We start from the raw sequence: 21,800 nt of genomic DNA on the forward strand, positions 1-21,800 counted from the left end.
TCTAAGGATGTAAAGCTTTCAACTGCAATTTGTATAATCTGAGCTATATCGGTTGCATATTCCTGTTCCCGCATATTCAGTTCACCAGGCTTTTATCAACTATTCCTCATAAAAGCACAACAGTGGTTTGAGAGGTAAATACTGAGGTTCAAACTGGTTGCAGCCGTTTCATCCTGCAAAAATGTCACAGTTTTCACCAGTATAATACTCACCTCACGCAGCTGTGCTTCAGTTTTCAGCCTGAAGCTCATCTGCCACAGCGAAGGGCACGGGCTCCAGGCTTGGATATCCTTCTGATTTCCCTAACCATCTTTTAGCCATGTCCACAGTGTCAGACACTGGAAAGTGTGTCCAGTGACGTGATTTTTTGTGCTTTTAAAGCATCATTTTGAAGCATTCACAACTGACTAGTCTTTTTCCTATTAAAATGTCTGTTGCCTTAAATGTCCATGAATATGCCCCACTTGGCTATAAGCAGGCTGCACGTGTAAACACACCAAACTAGACAATTACAAAATAGATGAAGAATTTTTTTTAATGTTGTAACTTTGTATCTCTTGCATTTCTTTCTCAAATAACTGCTTTTGCATTTTTCAATAAGAAATTACAGACACATTTACACAGAATGCTAAAATTAATTAAATCTGCAAAGAGAGAACACTCACAACGTGGTATTTGCAGAACAGTATTTTTAAACCAGCCTATAATCCAACTGGCTAGCGAACTGAAATGCTTTACTCCACCCAAAATTTGCTTTCTCTGTGTCTCAAAACTCCACATATTAATTTTAATATAAATAGTGTGTTATTTACCTCCGCTTATATATCTTTTGGATATCCCCTCTTATTAGCGTGGCAGCTAGGCACACAGAGATAAGACATTGTTTGAATAAAAACAGTTCATAATTTCCTCCCTGCACCCCCCGCCCAAAAGAAAAGCCAGGGCGGGGGGGGGATTGTAACTAAAACACCAAGATCCCACTTTGATTTTATTCTGCATTTGAGACTCTTGGAGTGTGCTAAGCCGCTCCACAAAGCACATTTTTCTTACAGGAAATGATCTAATATACAAAGTACTTTGCAATTTTCAATCAACAGAAATACAGATATGAATGTATCAAGCCAATATCGGTAAAGCAAGGCATTAGGTCACTTCCTGACAACTACCATCACAAATTGACATTAGTTACTGTAGGAAAGAGCTTATGAAGTATTAATCGCAACGAGAACTTGGTATTTGTACAGAGTAAACATAGTGGCTCTGCTACCTCTGTAATCCTCGCGGATGCCTAATCCCTTCCCTACCACTCCCTGCACGTCTCCCTTTGACATCCTTTGCTACGGCTCCTTTGCAGCTCAGTACTGTAGCAGCAGCTAGAAAACAAGCCTCTTGAGCTCCTTCTTAAATTTTATTTATTTTTATTAGCAATCTTGCAGCAGGTCCAGAAATCTCTGTGGTTAGATAGCCCAGCAGTAAGTTTAAGTGGCCCCTCACCAGGATATCTGGGCTTTGCTTGCAGGGCAGGGGACAGATGGGGGCAAGGCCGGTGGGGGTGGTTTCCAAAGCAGCTTGGCACAGAGGGGACTTGCTGGGTTCAATCCGGCAGTAATGGAAAGTCTTTTCCATAAGAGGAGGCTCAGAGCACATTAAATATTGATAATGAGCAAATGCATTTCGTCTCTCGTGCCCCCAGCCCGCGACGCACTCGCCACCGGAGCAAACTGGGACGCACTGGCAGCGCTGGCGCGTCGAGGTGCCGCAGCCCAGCACGGTGCAAACGGAGCCAGAAACCCTAGTGACACCAAGGCCAGGCAGACGGCCCCGAGGAAAGGGAGCCGGGAGCTGAGAGCGGGAAGATGCAGGCGCTGGAAAGGCCACGGGGCAGCTCAGAGCCACCACAGCGCTCAGAAGGAGCCGGAGCCACCGCTGCTCCCAGGGCCGCATGCGACTTACCCGGTGTTTTCCTCAGCGCTAAAATTCTCTCGCTGAACAATCCTAACCACAAAGCAAGCTGTAATCTAAAAATCAAGCCACAACTTGCTTTAATGTTGAACCCAAGCTGCGATGACTAAGAAATAAAACCAATGTTGCTGAACTGGCTATGGCTGCCTTTTTTGTAACATGCATAAATGTAGGTTGATCATTATCATTTAAATTGGAGTTAAATTTTTCCCCTTAAGAATTCAATTCTGGCCACTTCTGAACTACATTTTATGTGGCACAAATAATGACTTCTGGTTTTAAATCTCTGAACAAAAATGCTTGTGTTGGTCAATACAAAGAACAGATGTTTTCCAGCGGTGCAAAAACTTAACAAGAAAAGTTAAAGATAGGACAGTACACTATTGACTCTTACGATTACTCATCTGCCTTTGATGGCTTGTTTCAGCTATAAAGCTTTGATATTTGCAGTGCAAAGATATAGATTTAAAAATAAATAACTTTAAAAAATATGAAAATGCCTTAAAAATGCAGTGGAAAACTAAAATAGCAAAAAAAAAAAAAAAAAAGGCAGAAATTGAGTCTCTCTAGGTACAAATATGACTCAACAAAAACAACCTAAAGTTACAACAAATTAAAAATGGAAAAAAAAAAAAAGAAAAGAAAAGAAAAGGATGACTCAAACTGTTTTGACTGCATTTTCAGTAATTTCCTATCTCAAGTGACTTAACCGGCTAAGTAACTATTGCGCGCTCCTCTCTCCAAGCCCTTTTCCCGTGAGCAGGCGCTCACACCACCTCATAAGCAAGGTTTTTGTGACCTTCTGACAAGTTTAATGGCTGCAAGTCATTGGACATCTCAATAAATTATGCTAATATTCTGTACAACAGGCAACAATAGTGGCCTATTAACTCCAACAATCAATAGTCATCAATTTGCTAGAATTTTTTCCCCGCAAATTCATCCATAAAACCACGTCCCTAAATATGACATGTAGAACGTGTAAACATTACTTAAAACAGCTTTCATTAAGATTGACAAAAAGTTACAAAAATAAGGCTGCACTTATGAATGGTGTAAGTTAAATGCAAATTCCAGATGGAAAGAGATCTTGAGAGTTTAAAAATATCATCCACCCAGGAAGGAAATTTAGCTACAGGGGATACTTCAGCGCTGTAAATTCCGTTCGGGTCAAACTTTCTAAATAAAAAGCTAGAGTCACTCCACAGTCAAAATTTTCTGTTAAAAGAAAAGTGGAGTGTTATTCGGTGATTCCTCACTCTTCTGCTCATTCATATCTTCACTATGCTTTAAATTATATTAATGAAAGGTTTAATATTAAGTATCATCCAAGTGGTAACATTTTATTTCCAATCAATGTTTTGCGGACAAAGAGCTTAAAATTATATTAATATTAAAATTAAAATAATATTTATGTTAATTATATAATTATTATATTATCAATATCATAATAGTGTTATACTATTAGTTACATTATTTTGTATATTAATATAGTAATCCTATTAATATTAAAATTATATTATTTCTGTGTTTTTCAATACACAGAATGCATCTTTTTCTGCTATCTGTTCAAAACAAATTTAACTAAATTGGAAAGCTCTCTTTTCTTGTCTCATCATATAAGAGGTTCTGAAACCAGCTAGGAAAGGATGTGTTTATTTTGGTCTATTATTCCCAAATGAATCTGGAAAACTTTGTATTTTACCTCATTAGAGCATAACAACTTCGTAGACTCTGAGAAAAGTTTTAAAATTCTTCTGCTAAAGAGTGTAAAACAAATAATTCATTTAAAACGTTTATCTTCTTAGTCTTCTCCATTTTTTTCTATCTAAAGATAACAGTAAAAAAAAAAAAACTATCAGCCAAGGTATTACTTAGTAGTCCTTTAAAATGACCCGTTTCACTACAGAGCGGACAGACAAGCTGTACATATTTATACATAATCGGAGAACGGCTTAAACCAGAGTTTGAAGTGACGGATTTTCTTGTAACTCCTATGCACAGACAGTGCCACAGCCCACACCAGAGCCAGACTTAATACAGCAGTCAGAAATCTGGAAACTGCCCTGGAAGCAGCACGCACACCTCGCTTTTGACCTCGAGTGTGAGGTTCCCCAGAGCAGAACGCTGTTCATTCAACAGTTACCAATCAAATACTCATCCTAAATGTGTCCCTCTTACTGAGTGCACTGAAACAGAGATTTATTTTCCTCTGCCTCCTTACGTACCTATGGTTTCTGGCAGGTCCAAGAGCTCATTGTGCTGCAAGTCCAGATTGGTGATCTGCGTGCAACTTCCAATCTCCTCTGGAAGATGTTCAAGCTGATTGTGCGCTACATCCAGCGTTATGAGGTTACACAACTCACCTGAGAGCACACGAGAGAGGCAAAACATCAGATGCTTTAGTTTAATGCACAGCTGCGTTCACACAGGGATAAACTAACGTCCACATAGAGATGAACAGAGCTAGCAAGAATCTAAACAAAACACCTAATGCCACCATAAAAATCATAGATATAAAATAAGGCATTACAAAACTATAACTTAGTCAGGCCTAAAACTTGAACTTTTAAAAGTTCAGACAGAACTCTATAGATTCTCTGTAGAAATCTTACCTATGTACTCATTTTCTTTTTACAGTTTAAGATGCGAAACATGAGCAAAAAAAAAAAAAAAAAAAAAAACAACTACACATCATCCTTCTATCAGATTGACCAGAAGTTTAAAACATTGCAGAGTTAAGAGACATCAAAATTATTTTGTTGACAACACAGAAAACTCCCGCAGGTCCTGGGTGCTATTTTTAATCATTACATGCAAGGCAATTTATAATAATTAAACTCTAAGCCTATTTTTATAGATTATTATATTTTAAATATGCAAGTACAATTAAAGCCAAAAATTAGAAATAAAAGGTTTAAAAAAAGGCCAGGTTCAGGTTTCAAGCTACTTCACACTAAACATTCTCATTCATGAAGATCAGGAATTTCAAAGCTGAACTAGGCACAACTTGCTACCTACTCTAGTTGCATTGATTTTAATGACAAACAGAGTGCATGCAAAGCAGGAGTTTGTTGGGTGTGTTACTTAAAAAACAAACAAAAGCCACCTAAATGTGTGTGTGCAGCTACGTGTACCCAGGGGTGTGTGCATTTGCCTTCCTTGCTTCTCAGGGAGGTGAAATTAATGAGTTACTTTAATATCTTCAACTCTGTCCAGGTAAGAAGAGGTCACTGTATTCGTGTAAAGTGCATCGCTCTATGAGGAACGAATGAGGAAGAGCAGCAAAGTCCTGCTGAGGAGTCAACGGCTATTTGGAACTCTTGTGTTGCATTTTTCATCCAATCCTTAAGGACTTTCCCAAAGACCTACAGAAATACGTTGGGCAAGTTCTGAAGCACAGACTGCCAACCCATTAGATCAGCCGGTCCTCTCCGCTAGCACAAACCATAAATACATTGTGTTTTAGCAACGTATGAACTCATACTCAGTATCTAAGTTGCAGATGGCCTATTTCCAGCAAAGAGAAAAAACAAATTAAACCCCAGCAGCTTCATTATTCTCCGTTCCTTAGATTGGTTATATACAACTGATCTTACTTAGTGCATTTATTGACCCAAACGGGGACAGATTTTCCCAAGACACGCAGCCCCAGACCCAGTCCCAACGCCGCTGGATCCAGGCATTTAGGATCAAGTTCAGACTCCACATTCTGTTTTTCACCCCCCCACACTTGTTTTCACTTCAGGCCTAAACCAATGATGTCAATTCAAAACATGGCACAAATCCCATTTCATCACACTGATTCCTCTTTTAGTTGACTTTTCCCACTCTACATATGCTGAAGTTGAAGAGACACTTGTTTTTTTGCACCCATCCTCTGCACCCTTTTTGCACTTGCTGGAGACTCTGACAACAGCAAGACACATTTGCTAAACATCTCAATCCCTAATTCTGGAAGAAAAGCAAAAATAGATGTCCATGTTTGTTTAGTCAATTAAAGGCAAGCTAACATTTTGGTTTAATTTGCAGAGCCATACTTAATATAGGCTGTTAAACATAGTTCACATTGAGCACTAAAGTGACATAATAATACTTCTGGTTTGACAGCATGTCACCAAAATGGTACAAAATTAAGTGAAACTGCATTTTAATACCCCCTCTTTTTCCCTAAAAAAAAAAAAAAACAGGAGAATGAACTGTTGTTGACCCTGGAACTCTTCAGTATTTTCTTTGTTTTGGTCTCAGCAATGCAAGTCAATGTGCAAGTTAACAAAAAGCACAGAAATTAGTGTTTTGTTTTTTTTTTTTAATAATTTCTTGCATTTTAACTGACAAGTTTCAATAGCTTCTCCCTGCCCCTTAAGATATGTCAAGAAAACATGAAAAAATATGCACTACCTGTTTTGACAGGAAAAGAGGTTAAAATAAAAATAATGTCCACATGAAATACAAAAAAGTGTTTCTCCATAAGTAAAATAATCTTCACAGAAAGCTTAATTCAGTGAACCGCCTAGTGTTTAAAAATTTTCATTTAAAACATTCTAAAAGGTAAATATTTTTAGATAATTCATATGTATTTTTCAGAGAATGTGGTTTCAATAAGATTCCCAATCGCCTTCCAATTAAAAACACCCTGCATCTAAAAACGTCTTTAAAATGAATCGCAGATGCTCTCATAGAAGTGGCAATCCCCTCATGTTGTTCTCATCCGCAGGGAGGTTAAACACACTAGTGTGACAATGCTGAATACACACGCTCAACACCACGGCGTCGTGGAGAACAGGCTGATATTTCCCCACAGTGAGGCAGATCTACATCCCATTACGTAGCTAACACGGAAGGCTGGGTGGGACAGGAGGACCAAGCTACGTCTGAACTTCCATAACTGCTTTAAATTATTCTTGTCCATTTAAAAAACAAGATACAGATTCAGAAGATACAAATTTGTTAAATATATAAATATATACACATACACAAGTTAAGAGTAACGTAGGGAGACAGTCAATATCGGAGTACTGCACGGCTCTACCGCCAGCTCACTCGGCGAGTAGCACTCCCAGAGAGCAAACACAATTTGTAACATAACTTGTCTTCTCCTGGATTAAATGCATGCCTGCATATGCTTAAGCAGATTGAATATTGTGAAATCCTTTACAACGTGATAACCCCTGAGCCAGATGACACAGCAGGAGGATCGAGACCTGCTGGAGAGTGCAGGAGTGCCCTGGGCCCTGCTCCGCTGCTCCGAACACTGCTTTTAAGTTGACTTCTTTCTAGGAAAGACCATCTAAAATTAGCAACGCTAGCAACAAATTACAAATTTCCCATGACACTGGCGGCAGTCATTCTCTCACTAGATTATCTGCTAGCAAAATAAGGTTAAAGAATTTTCAGTCTGTCCCTAGAACTATTTGAGGTCATGTCCAGATCCTAGAAAAAAATAAAACAATTCTATAACTTCAAAACAAATTGCCTGTTTCCCCCCCTCAATCAGATTCAAGTACATCTCAGAGCTACCCATGCCACTGAGACAGGATGCACTTTTTGCTGCTTGTCACCAACTGCACAAGCAAATGATTCAGAAATAAGAGCTATCTGAATTATCACCACATAAATGCAATTTATGCAGAAAAGTTATTGAGTAAAGCAATATCATTTTTATATGGTCACAAATGATTTAGTTTTCTTTACCAAAGTTCAAATATTCATATAAATTGGCATTAAGTGCTGGAAAAATATTTAATCTCACACAATTTATGGCAGGTTCCAGTTATGGGAAGCACTCAAAAAGCACTGAAGCCAAGTTCAACAAAAAAGAAAAAAAATCCGATTTAAGATGAGCTTACACAAGGCATACAAGAGCAGACTTTCTGTTATTTTCAGTTATAAACAAATAAAACTAAAATAAAATTAAAAATATGCTGAAGCAACATTTCAGAATCCGAGAAGAGACAGTCTTAGCAAGGGCTCAAGACTGGATCTGAAATAGGCAGCAGAATAAACGGACAGAAATCTCCAAGAAAAGCAAGAATGAATGCAAAGGCTTGTGCAAAGGTTGGTGTAACAGCCTAGAATGGCACAGCCTGGGGATCCGCTATTGCTGCAGGGGCAGCTCCGAGCTAAGGGCTGGTGGTCTCGCAGTGACCAAGACCAACCACACACTGAGCAACATCAGCAAGAGCAGGCTGAGGTTAGGGATCACCCTCCTCTCTTTCACTTGTAGAAGTATTCAGACAGTTAAAAAAAAAATAAAGTAAAATTGATATTAAAGAAGTTTAAATGCTGGACTTGTAACAAGCTGTCAGTATGCATTGGTATTACATTGGAGGCATGATCCCAATTAGCTTTGCAAGTGGATCAAAAAGGCAGAATTACTTAATCATTATCCTAAAGCCAGTTTGAAGAAAATGCAATCAGAGGAGGAATTTGACTAACTGACAAGACATGAAACTGATTCCCCACTGGAGCTTTCACAAAAATTGGAACCCAGACATCAAAACTGCAGCTGCCCAAGATCAGGCTTTGCTGCAACTCAAGAAAGCAACGAGAATCAGATCCAATACGGAGTCGTCATCTCTCATTTCTAGAGAATGGCACATACCTATCAATGCCTATATTTATTATGCTTCTGTTCCTGACTTTAGATTTTAATCATACTAGAATGCAAACACAAAATAATACTGTAAACCTCTGTTTGTAGATACTAGTGTGAGAACAAAGTCCAAGAGAAAATTTGGTTCTTCCCAACTGCTGAAGGGGGAATTCTCAAGCATAAAAAAATATATACTTAAATATATTTCTCTGGATCCTCAGGTCTGCTAGAACGAGGGAAAATTGAATTTGGAGCATCACCTAGAAGCTCTGCAACCAAGTCACCACAGAATGAGGAGGCACTACGGCCAGGATGGGGTAGCCAACATGCACTAATGCAGCTGCCCTCATCTGGTTTGTTGTTTCCACTACCAAAAAACAAACAGGTGCAAGTATTGTGAAAAAGAGTTTCAAAGTAGCACAGAAACCACATATGATCTAAATACTGGGTAAAAGGAGGAAGCGGAGAACAGAGGACAGTCTTAGAGATGTTCCAAATCTGGTGTAGGCACATTCCCCGAATTACAATCTAAAAATATTTCCCTTGCAGAACAGCTCTGACCAGATTCTCCATAGAGTAAGAATTGCATTCACAGACAGAAAACACAGTATTTGGAGTCTTTAGAAACTTACAGAAACTATGTGAATGCAACTTCAACTGTCGACAATCTGATCTTGATCTGTGTTTAAAACAAAAACTAGTGTTTGTCTTTGTAAAGAAAATACTGTCAACTTGTTCATGCAAAATACCTCCTTCACCACAATATGGAGGAATCCAACAAAAGCCTAGATATAAGAAATACAAAATGTTAGCTGAAGTAACAGACAGCAAATTGGAGTATTTATGTGGCCTCGTTCCACGATAGTTCCTCTGGTTTTCATCGTTCTCGTGCTCATCGTCTGACTCACCATAACTTCCACATTCTTCCATTCTAATCTTCAACTTTTTGATCTCAGTGGAATGGACAATTTACCAGATATGACGACAAGGCTGGGGTCCATCCTGTGAATTAGTTGCCACGGTTATCCTTGAAGTTGGCAAAGCTTCTGCTTGGGGATCTTTCCATTAATGTTGTCTTCCACTGATGCTATCACGGATTCAACACCCAGTTGAGCAGGGAAGTTCTGCCTTTGCACTTACAAAGCTCCACACAAGAGCAAGCACTAGGGCACAGTGAGAACTGCAGAACTTCACAACACTGAGAAGCTGGGTGACAATGACAGATGAGATTCAAAGCAGCTAAAATCTTGCCTATGTGGAACTAAGGACAACCCAAATCCAGCCCATCTAGTGATGGGCTCCAAACCACCTTTTAATACTCAGGAACAAGATCTGGAGAGATACCAAGGGGATAATGATGACTGTTGACCACCTCTTCGAATGTAAGAACTAGGAACCATTAAATGAAACTATCCAGAGAACTCTGCTAAACAGGTAAGTTGCACCAGGCTCAGCAAATCACTGACCTGAAATTTGCTGGGATCTGGGAAATGGCTCTGTGTAAGCCCCATATATGCTTTATTAAAATTGTTGGGTTCCCCCCCGCTTATTAAAATTTTTGTTGTTTAACTATTAAAGGCCTTTTAAAGCCAAAAACAGAACCAGACAAACACTGGGGTACTTCCTAACAGTTGAGTGCTGCACAGGTTCAAACCCTTCTAGATTTTCTTCAAGGCAGTGCATACTGAGACAGTTCTAGGCTTTTTTGTTCATTTGTTTTTAAAGCAGCTTCCTCTAACACCAAAGTTCTGACCAACTGCATGTTTTGCAAACAAAATTTTGTAAAATATTATACCCTCACTCAGGTTTTAAAGAAGTGTTTGAGTTAACAAGTACTAATACTATAGGCTTGCACAGTGGCAGATGTTCTAGATCAGTATTTCTAGATGTTTATTTTCACATCACACATCCAGCAGTTTAGTTTCTGCAAGACTTCTATCAAGCAAGAAACAGTATCACAGGGTTGGAGAATACTGATTTAGCCCTAAGAAAGCAGCAACACTGGGAGAATCTGAAGGCCCTTGCATTCATCTGAACACTTCAAAGCAGTGCATTTTGCAGGATACAATATGCATGGATTTAATTAGAAAAAGTTGGATTCCAAAAGAGTAAAACAATAAAATAACAAATTAGTTCTGCAAGGAGATACAAAATTGTGTACAGAAATACAGTACAAAAGTCTAGTTTGCTCAGTCTAGTCCACTTAGACTCCACAAGATGTCTAGTGTAGAAAATAACTAAAAAACTTGGATAGCAACTGCTACAAGAAGTCAAGATAGTTAAGGAATCGCCTAAAAGTTGTTATGCAGGTAACAAGACCGAAAGTAAAATACCAGACTGGGTGGAAGTTCGCCTTTGGGATTCCTAAGGAATCCACCTCCAAGCCAATTTTGTGGAGTATTTTGAGCAATGACTGTGTAAGCAAGAGAGAGTCTTCCAGGAGCTTAGAGGCATGGGAAGAAACAGAAACTTAACAGAAACTGCCTGAAATTTAACAGTAGAAAAAATGTAAAGCCATACGCTTAAAGTTTATGTTTCCAGCAAGGTCTCAGGGCTGGTCACAGGAGGAGAGCAGAGAGGACAAGGTGCGGGTGTTGAGAGGACTGCAGGGATATTCCTGCAGCGCCAGCCTGATGCAGCCACGGGATCCTCAGCCCGCGTTGCCAGAGGCACCTCCGGCACCAACAGGGAAACACTCACCTGGAAAAGCTCCTGCAAGGCAGCCCTGCACGCTCAGCCGCCGAAACATTAACGGAGATGCAGGAAATAGGTGTGGGGGCGACTGAAGGAACGGAGATTTCACAGAGGATTAAATATTCCAGTCTAAGTAATGGCTAAGAAAAGATGTAATTGCTGTTTGCAGATACAGCAGGAGAGCAAATGTTGAGAGAGGAAAATCACTTTATCTAAGAACAAAGCAACGTCACTGGCATAAAAATAAACTGACCGTAAATGTATTGAATGTTGGAAGAAAGATCTCAAATACCAGAGCACTTACACCCTAGGGTCTAATATCAATTCCTTTCAATGAAAGGAGAAGGAAAATAAATATTTTTGATAATGCTGCAGACTAAATAATTTTTAGAAAAATAATTATATGGGATGACTGCTTGCAAAGCAGGAGACTATTTTAAGGCAGCAAGCGTCTGAAGTTCTTCTCATGGAAAATCTTTCATCATTGTACACAAGAGTGATATTCCGTGCTCAGCAGGAGCGACAGCCATCACCAACTCTCTTGCAGCAGGGCAAGAGCTGCTAATTAAACTTTAATTGCGTCACACTCGATCCCAGATCTTGGAAGGGTGTTTGTCCTCCTCCTCCTCCTCGCTAAGGAGCCGTAGCAACATCCCAGCTCTCAAGCTGAAGCTTCTCTTTTTGGCCAAGGCAACTTTTTGTAGCAGGTCTGCTACCAAAAGTAATTAAAACCAAGGGTTTTTAGCACAGTTTCCAGAACAGCTAAATGACCAGTCAGAGTTAAAAGCTCGAAGACTTTTCCTTGTTGGAAAGAAAAAATAAAAAAATGTCAGTAGGTTACATCAGCTTTGAGTTTTTTAAAAAAGAGCAGCACCCTAGAACTTACCATAAGCTACGTGAGCCTTGGGCCACAGAACAACAGGCTGTTTTTTAAAGTAGCATCTGAAACGCTCCACATGATGTTGCTTTATAAAAGATAATGGCCTCATTCTACTTCCTGCTTCACAGCAACAAAACTTTGTTATTTACAAGCTGATAATACTTGACTGTTTACTTTTAGGTTCAGTTTTGTATATAGTATTTAGGATCCGTATTATAAATGAAAAAAGGGATTTAAATCATTCTGACTTAAAAGACTTCTTTTAAAACCACACGCATGCAAAACAGAGATATAACAAATGTTTAAAGAAACAGACAAAAAATCCTTTGGAAAGTAAAAACTACTTTTCTCAGCAGTTTCATTTCTCAGCTGTTCTTCCACCTCAAACAGGCCGTTTTTGTGCTAGAACACAGACACATGAAAAGGAGTAGAAATCAATTACAAAAGTGAAACCAACTTGTCTGTTTTTACTATGTGAAAAAAAGCTTTTCAAATACCTGCTTTGCATGTTTTGGCGGGGTAAAATTACATGTTAATTAAACTTAGAAATGCTTTAAGTAAACTAACTTTTCAAATCGATTCATTTGAAAGCAACCTACTCAAAGAATTTCACTTTGCATTTAAAAAGCATGCTGTTAAACACAGCAAAACCCCTTTGAAATTCTTCAGGAGGGTGACAGTCTTTTTGCTTTTGTGCCTGCAAAATGAGTACAGCAAGAGGTGCCGTCTATGGACCAAGAAACAAAGTCATTAGCACAACACAAATAAAGGCCCAACTAACTTTTGGATGCAGAGACAGAAGTGAATCACTTACCGTCCTCAAACTAGGGTTTAATAAAGAGCTAAAAATACTGCCAGGATGCGTATCACAACAAGCAGTAATAATAATAGCAAAAATGAGCTGCAATAGGAAAGGTGGAAGCAATACAGGTATCTGCTATTTCTACATAAAACAATTACATAAAATTTATTTCAGGAATATTTGCAATCAGCACATAAAGAAATCATGTATTTGAATGGAAGCTTAAATATAAGAATTCAGCACACAAATAGGTGAGAAAAAGTTACTCCAAGAGATCTAATGCGCCAAGACAGAGAAAGTCTGCAGAATCAAACACACCTGCAAAAAGGTTTTCAAGGGCAACACCGAACGCTGGAACACAACATCTCACTGCAGGTTTTTTTCCCCCCCCACACACCAGCGCTAATTTGAATTTATGCAGATGAATTTATCCCCAGCTGAACTTTAGAGTCTGACTCTTTGCTAGATTATATTTAATATCTGAGCCACAAAACAGACCCAGGTAAAGTACTCACAGCAACCTATAATGCAACTCAACTGGCTGCATCAGTGATTTTTTCACACAGCTAGAAACACTCGGGATAGTTTTTTTGTTGTTGCAAATGCCAGCCCCACGCTTTCCCGAGTGATTCTCTGATCAGGGAAGGATTCTGAGAGACTGTAAGATTTAAACTGAAATGCCAAAATAACAGGTCAAACTTACAATTCCTTAGTTCTCCCTGGGGAAATTCCCAGGATGGCTGAGATGCTAGTGCCAACTAGAAAATCTTTTTTTTTTTTTTTTTTTTTTAAATCAGAAGACATACCAAGATAACTATTTAAATCTTGCCTTCTTGCCTAGAGAAAAAAAAAAAAGTGTTTCTGGGGCTATGAGAGAGCATGTTACAAATACGCCTGCAGGGAACCAAAGACCAAGACTACAGACTTCTTATTCCTTACATTTCTGCAGCGCCTGCTCTCCCGCAGAAGCTGCCGCCTGGGCTGGACGCTGCTGGTAACTGCACTTGCAGTTTAAAAAGGCCCCAGGATTTCCTGACATCAAGAACACGCTATCTTATCTCTTTCATATATCAAGACGCAGGAGCACCACTGGTGTAAAAGATCAGCAAGGGATGCAAACGAGCATTTACGAAACTTTGCAAAAATTACTGAACAAAGGACGAATTTCAGTGATGCTTACCCTAGCCATGCAAGGGTACAAAAACAATATCCCACACCAAGTGTCAAAAATAGGACACAGGAATTACCGCTAGCAGTGCAGCATGGACTAAACATCTTTTGCAAGGTTTTTCCCCCATACAAACACACTTCAGTTTCTTAATGCATGAACATTCTTCCTCCCCATAGGAGCACTAGGCCATGCTTTTATTGGAAAATCTGGAGACAGAAGAAACGTTTGCGATACCATCTCCTTTTAATGAGGCACATAACTAGTACTGGGATAGGGCATGGGAGCAGGCTAACAAGGAGATGTTTTCATGCACCAGGACCCCTTTGATGCATCTTTGGGTACCCAGCTATTCTAGCACATTTTCTATAATAAACTGCTTAAATCAGTAAGCAACTTTTATACTATTTCACATTTACCTGTCAAAATTTTGCAATTTTTTTGGAGGGAAAAATATATAATTCCTTAAAAAAAATAAAAATCATCAACAATACATACAACATTTGGTCACTTCATATTCAGATTCCCTGTGTTAACATAATATATTCATGACTTATAAAAGGTAGTCGCTTTCATGAATCATTAACCTACATTATCAACTGTTTTGGCTTCCAACAGCTTACTCAGGACCACAGCACCGAGTTTACCTCTTCTCCTTCTATGGTCATACCCCTCTAACATATTACTCATGCCCACAATGTGTTTATAACTTTTAATAATTTACAGCAGTTCATAAGTGATTTATAAAGAATTCTTAAAATAAAATCTTTGTTCTTTAAAAGTATTTGGGATCTGAAGACATGACATGTGACAGAACAAGGCAAACATGATAAAAGTTACAGTCGATTTTTTAGATAACAGATGAAGAGAAAAGGGGTTTTGTTTAAGAAATATATGCATGGTATCGATCACTCTCAGTATAAGCTAACATTGCAACAGAATGATCAAGGGTATAATCTTATGCAAATTTTAAATGCAAAAAGGCACCTCAAGAAGTAGCAGTTTATGCGTGCTTAACCACATTGCAAAGGGAACTTAAGCCAAAAAAGCAACATCTCCATCCGCATAATTGCTTACCAATTTCAGCAGGTAGTTGCTTGATTTTGTTCTCCCGTATGCTAAGCATGGTGAGTTTTGACAAGTTTTTGATATCCTTTTCCACAGTAGTTATACGATTAAAGCGTAGGTAAAGCGTGGCGAGCGAGTGTAGCCGGTAGACGACGGAGGGGATTTCGCGCAGTTTGTTGTGCCGGAGGTCAAGCATGCGCAGTTTCTTCAAGTTATCGAGAGAGTCAGGCAAACTGGTGAGCGAGTTTTCGCTCAGGGCCAGTGTCACCAGGTTCACAAGGCAGCCCACCTCTGCCGGGAGAGACTGCAGTTTGTTACTGTATAAATAAAGTTCCGTTAATTGCGTTAACTCCTTGACGGCTGACGGAAGCATGTGTATCGACCTCTTGGACAAGTCCAAGCGCATGGAATTCTCTTCCCGGCATTTATTTAGCTCTTTGATCACTTCAGCATTGCTGGATTTTTTGCGGGTACCTGTGGCTGGGTTAGGTCGTTTTATCGTATTGTCCACTGAAAAGGCCACCCCAGGCTGCGTGCTACTGGAGTCCTTCTTTCCATCTTTGGCATCTTTCCCTTTGGTCTTAGGCTCCTTTTCTTTGCCCTCCTTCCCAAATCCTCCAGAGGCTTTGGCCTCCTTCTCCCTTTCTTTTGATGATGGGACTTTTGGATCCTTCTCCTTACAGTCTTTTTCTTTTCCTAGATTACTACTCATGGTGACTCAGTGTTTAGCAAGCACCACATGAAATCCGTTTCCGACGCTGACGATTCGCTGCCGGGGCTACAAGGATCCTTACAACACGCGAGTGTGAGGCAAGGGAGGAGCGTCGCAGCTGCGATCCCCGTTTGCTACATGGTGGTTCTGAAGGCACTCTTTCCTAATCCTGATATCAGAAGATTCAGCTAGTGGAGATTAGAAGGTCAAACGCTCCATATTAGTATTGCTGTAACACAGGAGAGAAAAGAAGCCAAAGTTAGTGTAAATATAAAACGTCCCTTGCAATTCAACGTTGAATGCTTCTACATCAAGCCTCTGCTTGCTGTCTCCAAATGCCAAAACCCAGAGCAAGTGCAAAAATACTATGCGCATTGCTCAGAAGATCCACCCTCGTAAAGAAGCTACACTAACTAGTGTCCACAAGGAAAGAAAAAAAATACAATTCTGAAACATAGTATTGTCTTCATGAGTACACTTGGTCAGTAGTCTTAGGTGTCAGCTGTGTCTTTGTATAACAGCCTGGGCATGAACAGAAACACTCTCTCCCCTCCACGCCTCATCAGTCAGAGGGATCGGCTACAATTTCAAGTGCCTGTTTCTTTACACAAACCTGTAGGGCCTCATTCTTTTGGCACCAAAGATGCTCGGTTCCATCTACAGTGACATAATGCTCGGGACTGCAACCCGAACGCGTCACGCAAGGTCTCTCTTCTGACCTACTCTGAATCACCGTTCCCCACCTTGGACACGAGGCAGAACGCTGCCCACGCTCACCCGGCTTGCACGGGCACACGCAAACACAAAGAACTCGAAAACTTCGCAGTAGTTAATTTTCTGGATAATCCTATCAAAAAGTCAGCTGAAAGCTCAGAAGGAATATAATACTTAATGCTTCAAGACAAGCAAAAGTAGGAAGGAATTCTTCATGAGAGTAGGATATAACTTATCTTAAAAGCAAACAGTATCTTGAGCCCTTCTCCAATGAATATGACGCACACTAATTACTTAAGGGATGGGATAGAACCTACTTTCTACTCTCTCAGTAAGTCAGTTTTGATTCCTGTTTTAACTCAAAACCCATGAAACATGTAAGTACCTCCTGAGGCGGGATACTCTACAGAGGTCTGTGAATGCATTTTTGTGGAAGAAAATAAATGGTTAATTAACGGCAATAGTAATTTTGTGTTCCCAAGTCAGTCTACCTTTCAGCCTAAAATCAATTTTTTGTTCATTATGTAGCATTCACCAATGACAAAAATATCACCTGCACTTAAGAAAAGCACCCAGCTAAAGAGCTATGAAGAAAACCCTTTAAAGCCCCCGCAGGAGGCTCTACCTCCCGCCGCAGCTCATGGAGCTGCCAGTCAAGATGAGTGAAATAATATTTCATATCCTCATGGAAGCCAAGAGCAGGAGAAACGAGCTCCTTTTAGCAAAGCCCAGGGCGCAGCACCCTTAGCCGCACAGCTCCCTCCGCACGCTCCCCTTCACGTAACTTCATCTGCTGAAACACCCGGGAGCTTTCAGCATCCTGCAGGCTCGCAAACCTCCAGCAACGCTGCGACCATTTCGCAACGTGCAGCACGCGGCATTGCGGCCGTCTAAAATTATTTCAGCATATTTACGTACAGGATAAATGTGACTATACCCTACACTTCTAGAGAACTTGGCTTTCCACGGCGGATCTTTCAAGCTGACGCTGTTATTCCCATACGCTTCTGAAAACTTTTGGAGAACATGAGCGTAACTACATATACTACAGAGGAAGCCGAGTGTTTTTCAAAAGGTTATTCATATTTTTCAAGCCCTTTTGATTAAAGGACAAGAGTCACCATCAATTCTAAACTTTACTCAAACAGGCCCTCATTGTATCTCAAAAGGAGAGCTTCTTTTAGAGATATTTTTAGCAAAAGGAAATTCAGTGAAATTACCCAGTTCTGCCAACTACTTCCATTTTCCAATGCTGCTCAAACTGACTTCCTGGTAATATTAATTGACATAAAAACATTTAGCTATTATATGCTGGAGGACTTGGAAAACCAAACAAGACTCTTGCTTGGTGCAGTGTATAAAGGAAAAAAGAAAGTCCTAGAAAAGTTAAGGAAAACAAATCTTTCCTGTTCTGAATATATTTTAAGTAAAACTTTTAAATAGCTGTAAATTAGCAGCATCAAGAATTTTCTTTCACTTATTTCTATGGTTGGTGAGGGTAACCAAGGGTTTTTTATTTGTTTCTGTCAATTGTAACTGGGGAAATTTGAGAAAAAAAAATCAAGCTAAACTGTATCACTTCTTTCACTGCTTGAAAAATATTAACATATCAATCTTGCATTTTTTTGCTCATTATTTTAATATGCACGAGTAATTGAACAGAGATTTCTCTTACTCTGAGCAATATGGCCCAAGATATCTATGTAGTAATTACTTGATTAAAAACTTGACAAAGTAGGAACAATAATGTCTGCAATTCTAGGAATAATATGAAACTAATCACCTGCATCTTGGTCACATGAATACTCATATTTTGTGCTCATTATCTAATACAATATGAGCCTTGAGATAAAGGATTTCACCCAATTTCTACACAAGGAAGGCTGCAAAAGACTTAACTGTATCCTACCCACTGCAATAAAGTAACTTTACAACGAAAAAAATCAGTTGGCATTACCACTATTGCCTCACAGCTCAGTAAAAAGTTCAAAGACTTTCCCTCAAATACATCTTTTAAAGATGGCTTTATGTGGAGGAGGTTTAAAAAAAAAAAAAAAAAAAAAAAAGAGTTTTTTCTGTTTCTGACAAAGTATTTCAAGGCACAAGCTGACTCAGAAGTCACTGCAGACATCTTGGTAACTTCTTGGGCTTTGCAGTGTCCAACAGGCTGTATTCACTCATCGCGAAAGCCGAGCGCGGGGCTGGGGGGGAATTGAGGCACACGGAGAAGAATTTGACCTCTCAGTGAAGAGGTATTTGGTTTTTTAAAGGATGTTTTAACTCCCAGATAGGGGCCGGGTGGGTATCCTAGAGCTGAAGCCACAGGCAGCTCCCGAGCAGCCCCCCAGTGCCGGGGCGCTGGCAGAAGCCACACGAGGGACAAGCGGGACGGCGAGGCCACCGTGCCCAACTGCACCAGGTTCCCCAGCCCTTAAACAACCCCTTTTTTGATAACAAGGGTAACCAACAGCAGTCCTTGCTGCAGAGGGAAAATCACCACAGGGCCTCTCACAAAAGATCCCCCCTTTACAGCTCTGCTTAACATCCACCTGTTCCTGTGGCGCAGTTCCCTGGACAGACACTTCCAAACCTAAGGATACCACACGCTCACAATGTTCAAAATACAAGGCATCATTTGCACTAAAGCTTAATGCACTAAAATGAAATAGAAGTTCCTCTTTCATGGAGCAGCAAGCCTATAAGCCAGTACAGAAAAGAGTAATACTTCATTATATGAGTAATTTTGTATCACGGAATAGGAATGATTTTTCTCTTTATTCTATTTCTGCACAAAACTTAACCCAATAGGGCACACATCATGGCTTGGACTCTTGAAACCAAATGATAGCAGAGCATCATTCAGAATATTAAACATGTCCAAAGAAACAGGAGGAAATCAGCTCATACATGACACTCCAGAATAAGTAAACTACATAGGAAAAAAGAAAAGCATTTCTAGGTGGAACTTCTGATCTAGTGAATTCTAATTAGTCCGACTCAAGCAGGTTTTAGTGACAAGACAGAGTTCAAATGCTCGCTAGTAGTTTCAGTGACCCCGTTCACAAACAAATAGCAGATTAAAAAAACACCTTCTCAAAAGAACTTACCATTTACAGGGAATTCCACGGGATATATCAAAAATATTCCACTACACCACAACCTAGAACACGTCAATAAGCAGCAGATGAGATTTCAAGCTTAGCCAAAGCGGCTGCAAAGACTTTACATTAGCAATACCACATAAGCAGAAAAAATGATTGCCACTACTTTCATTTCAAAACCCCAAAAAGCTTAAGTCAACTAGTCACTTGCAAACAAAGCAAATTCTCACCCACGATTTAGCAGCTTCAAACATCTGACCTACTGAGTTTGCATCTGCCTAAGTGCATTTGAGCTCCTGCCCCTGCAGCCACCACCGGCCCAGCTGGCAACAAACTGCTGAATCAGTCGCCAAGTGGTCGCATTGCTCCTTCAAACGCAAAACCGCACGGGAAAGGTGTGGAGACAGCAGGGGAATAACTCGCCATCACAGAGCCAGAGATCAAAAACGTAGCCTCATCTATGCCGATAAATGCAGCGCTCCTGAATCGTGCCAGCTAGCTGCTTTTTTTTCCTTCTTTGGGAAGAAGGATGCTGTATTTTTCCGGGGAGAGGACTGGCAGCGGCACAACGCGGCGATGGCTCCCAGCGCCGGTGCAGGGACCGCGGCAGCCCCTTTCGGTGTCTTCATCTGCCAAGGACGGCGGCCAAGGCTGTTCCCCGGCCTCCTGCGACTCCCAAGGATGCAGAACAGCCAAGTACAACCTGATCTCGCACTGAAGCAAAACCAGGAGGCAGACAGAAGGGCTGCACAGGAAAAGGGCACTGAAAAATACACCATTATGAAGCTTGCACATGTTTAACTTGTAGGTTCTGAAATTTGTAGACGACCCTGTAATTGCGATTGCATAAACGTACGCGCAATTAAAGCAAAACTTACTACAAATAAGCCCATCAATTTCAAGAGGTGTTTGTAGGCTGGTCACTTTGTACTTCAAAAGCAGCCCTATCCCAGAGCACACCCTGCCCCAGCTCCCTGCACCAGCCCTCGGTTACACAGATGTTCCTGTCACTAACTGAGCTCCAGAACTTGTCTCTTCCTTCACGGGCTGTCAGATCTGGCGCTTGCTGGGAGTCCTCACTTGCACCGCACACCATGTCACATACCAAAGCCCAAATCTGCCAGGACAAAAAGGTTACACGCTAGTAAACAGAAAGTCACCTAGGTTTTAAGTCCTTAAAGGGGTAGGAATAGTCTTTTTGTGCCCTCGTGAACTCATCTAGCATCATATAACCCTGACTGACCATGAAGTACAAAAACATACACAGACCATAACGCATTTTAGATGCATGAAGCATTTGGGGGATTTCTTTTGTTGTCTTTTAATGTTAAAAAAAACATTTGTTGGCCAAATTACAAAATGCCATTTCTGGTTTTTGTAGAAACAGGTTCTAAGAGAAAGCAGCAGGAGTCCTGCTACCTGCACGGTGGTCCCGTGCAAGTACCGTTTGGGCTGGGTGTCTTCACTTCCAAGGCAGCTGCTAGTGCCAGCAGGCAGTGCAGTCCTGTGTAATACAGGAAATTCAAAACTCCTAACTTGCCAGACAAATTTTCTCTGCCCTAGCACAGGTCTCAATAACTAGAGACATCTAAAAAAATGTTACCCCAAAAAGATGGTTTGGTTTAGGAAAGTCCAAATAGGCACAAATTCCATTAGTGGAGATTAGGCCTCAGCTACATTTAGGAACAAGAAAAAAAGCATTTCCTTTATCCGTTACCTTATTTTTGTTAATACACAAATTCCGCATCTACAGCAAACTGCCTTCCAGCAGAACAAGCGGTACAACCTCCCTATTCCCCTCCTTTGATCGAGGATCTTGCTGCAGCCAAAGCTCCTTCTTCCTGCAGCAAAGGAGACTTCCCCCTCACCCCTTGGAGCACCCACGGCCGCCCCCGTGACGCTCCCTTGAGGGGCAGCAAACCCATCGCCCCGTTGTGCTGCGGACCCTCTACCAAACACCACTGGGCTCGCGCAGGGCTGCAACGCGGGAGGACGCGAGGTCTTCAACCACAACCAAATACTCTGCTCTTGGTCATCGTTTGCTCTCAGCAATTAAAAACAACCCATCAAAACCAAAGCAACCAAAGAGGAGATGAAAAGAGAA

At 40.5% G+C, this 21,800-nt stretch overlaps 1 protein-coding gene across 1 annotated transcript in view; it reads right to left on the reverse strand.

The window, feature by feature from the left end:
• The window catches only part of SHOC2 (SHOC2 leucine rich repeat scaffold protein), a 53,390-nt gene that overhangs the window by 16,364 nt on the left and 15,226 nt on the right, over nucleotides 1–21,800 (reverse strand). The window contains exons 2-3 of the mRNA XM_088528623.1: nucleotides 15,179–16,110; nucleotides 4,191–4,328 (exon numbers count right to left, since the gene is read on the reverse strand). Of these exons, the coding sequence (XP_088384749.1) occupies nucleotides 4,191–4,328; nucleotides 15,179–15,881 (841 nt within the window). The 5' untranslated portion in view covers nucleotides 15,882–16,110. The remainder of the gene's footprint in view (nucleotides 1–4,190; nucleotides 4,329–15,178; nucleotides 16,111–21,800) is intronic.

This window comes from Tinamus guttatus, unplaced genomic scaffold (genome assembly GCF_059628265.1).
Source record: "Tinamus guttatus ecotype Peru unplaced genomic scaffold, ASM5962826v1 Tinamus_guttatus_pri_ptg000314l, whole genome shotgun sequence".
Taxonomy (NCBI): domain Eukaryota; kingdom Metazoa; phylum Chordata; class Aves; order Tinamiformes; family Tinamidae; genus Tinamus; species Tinamus guttatus.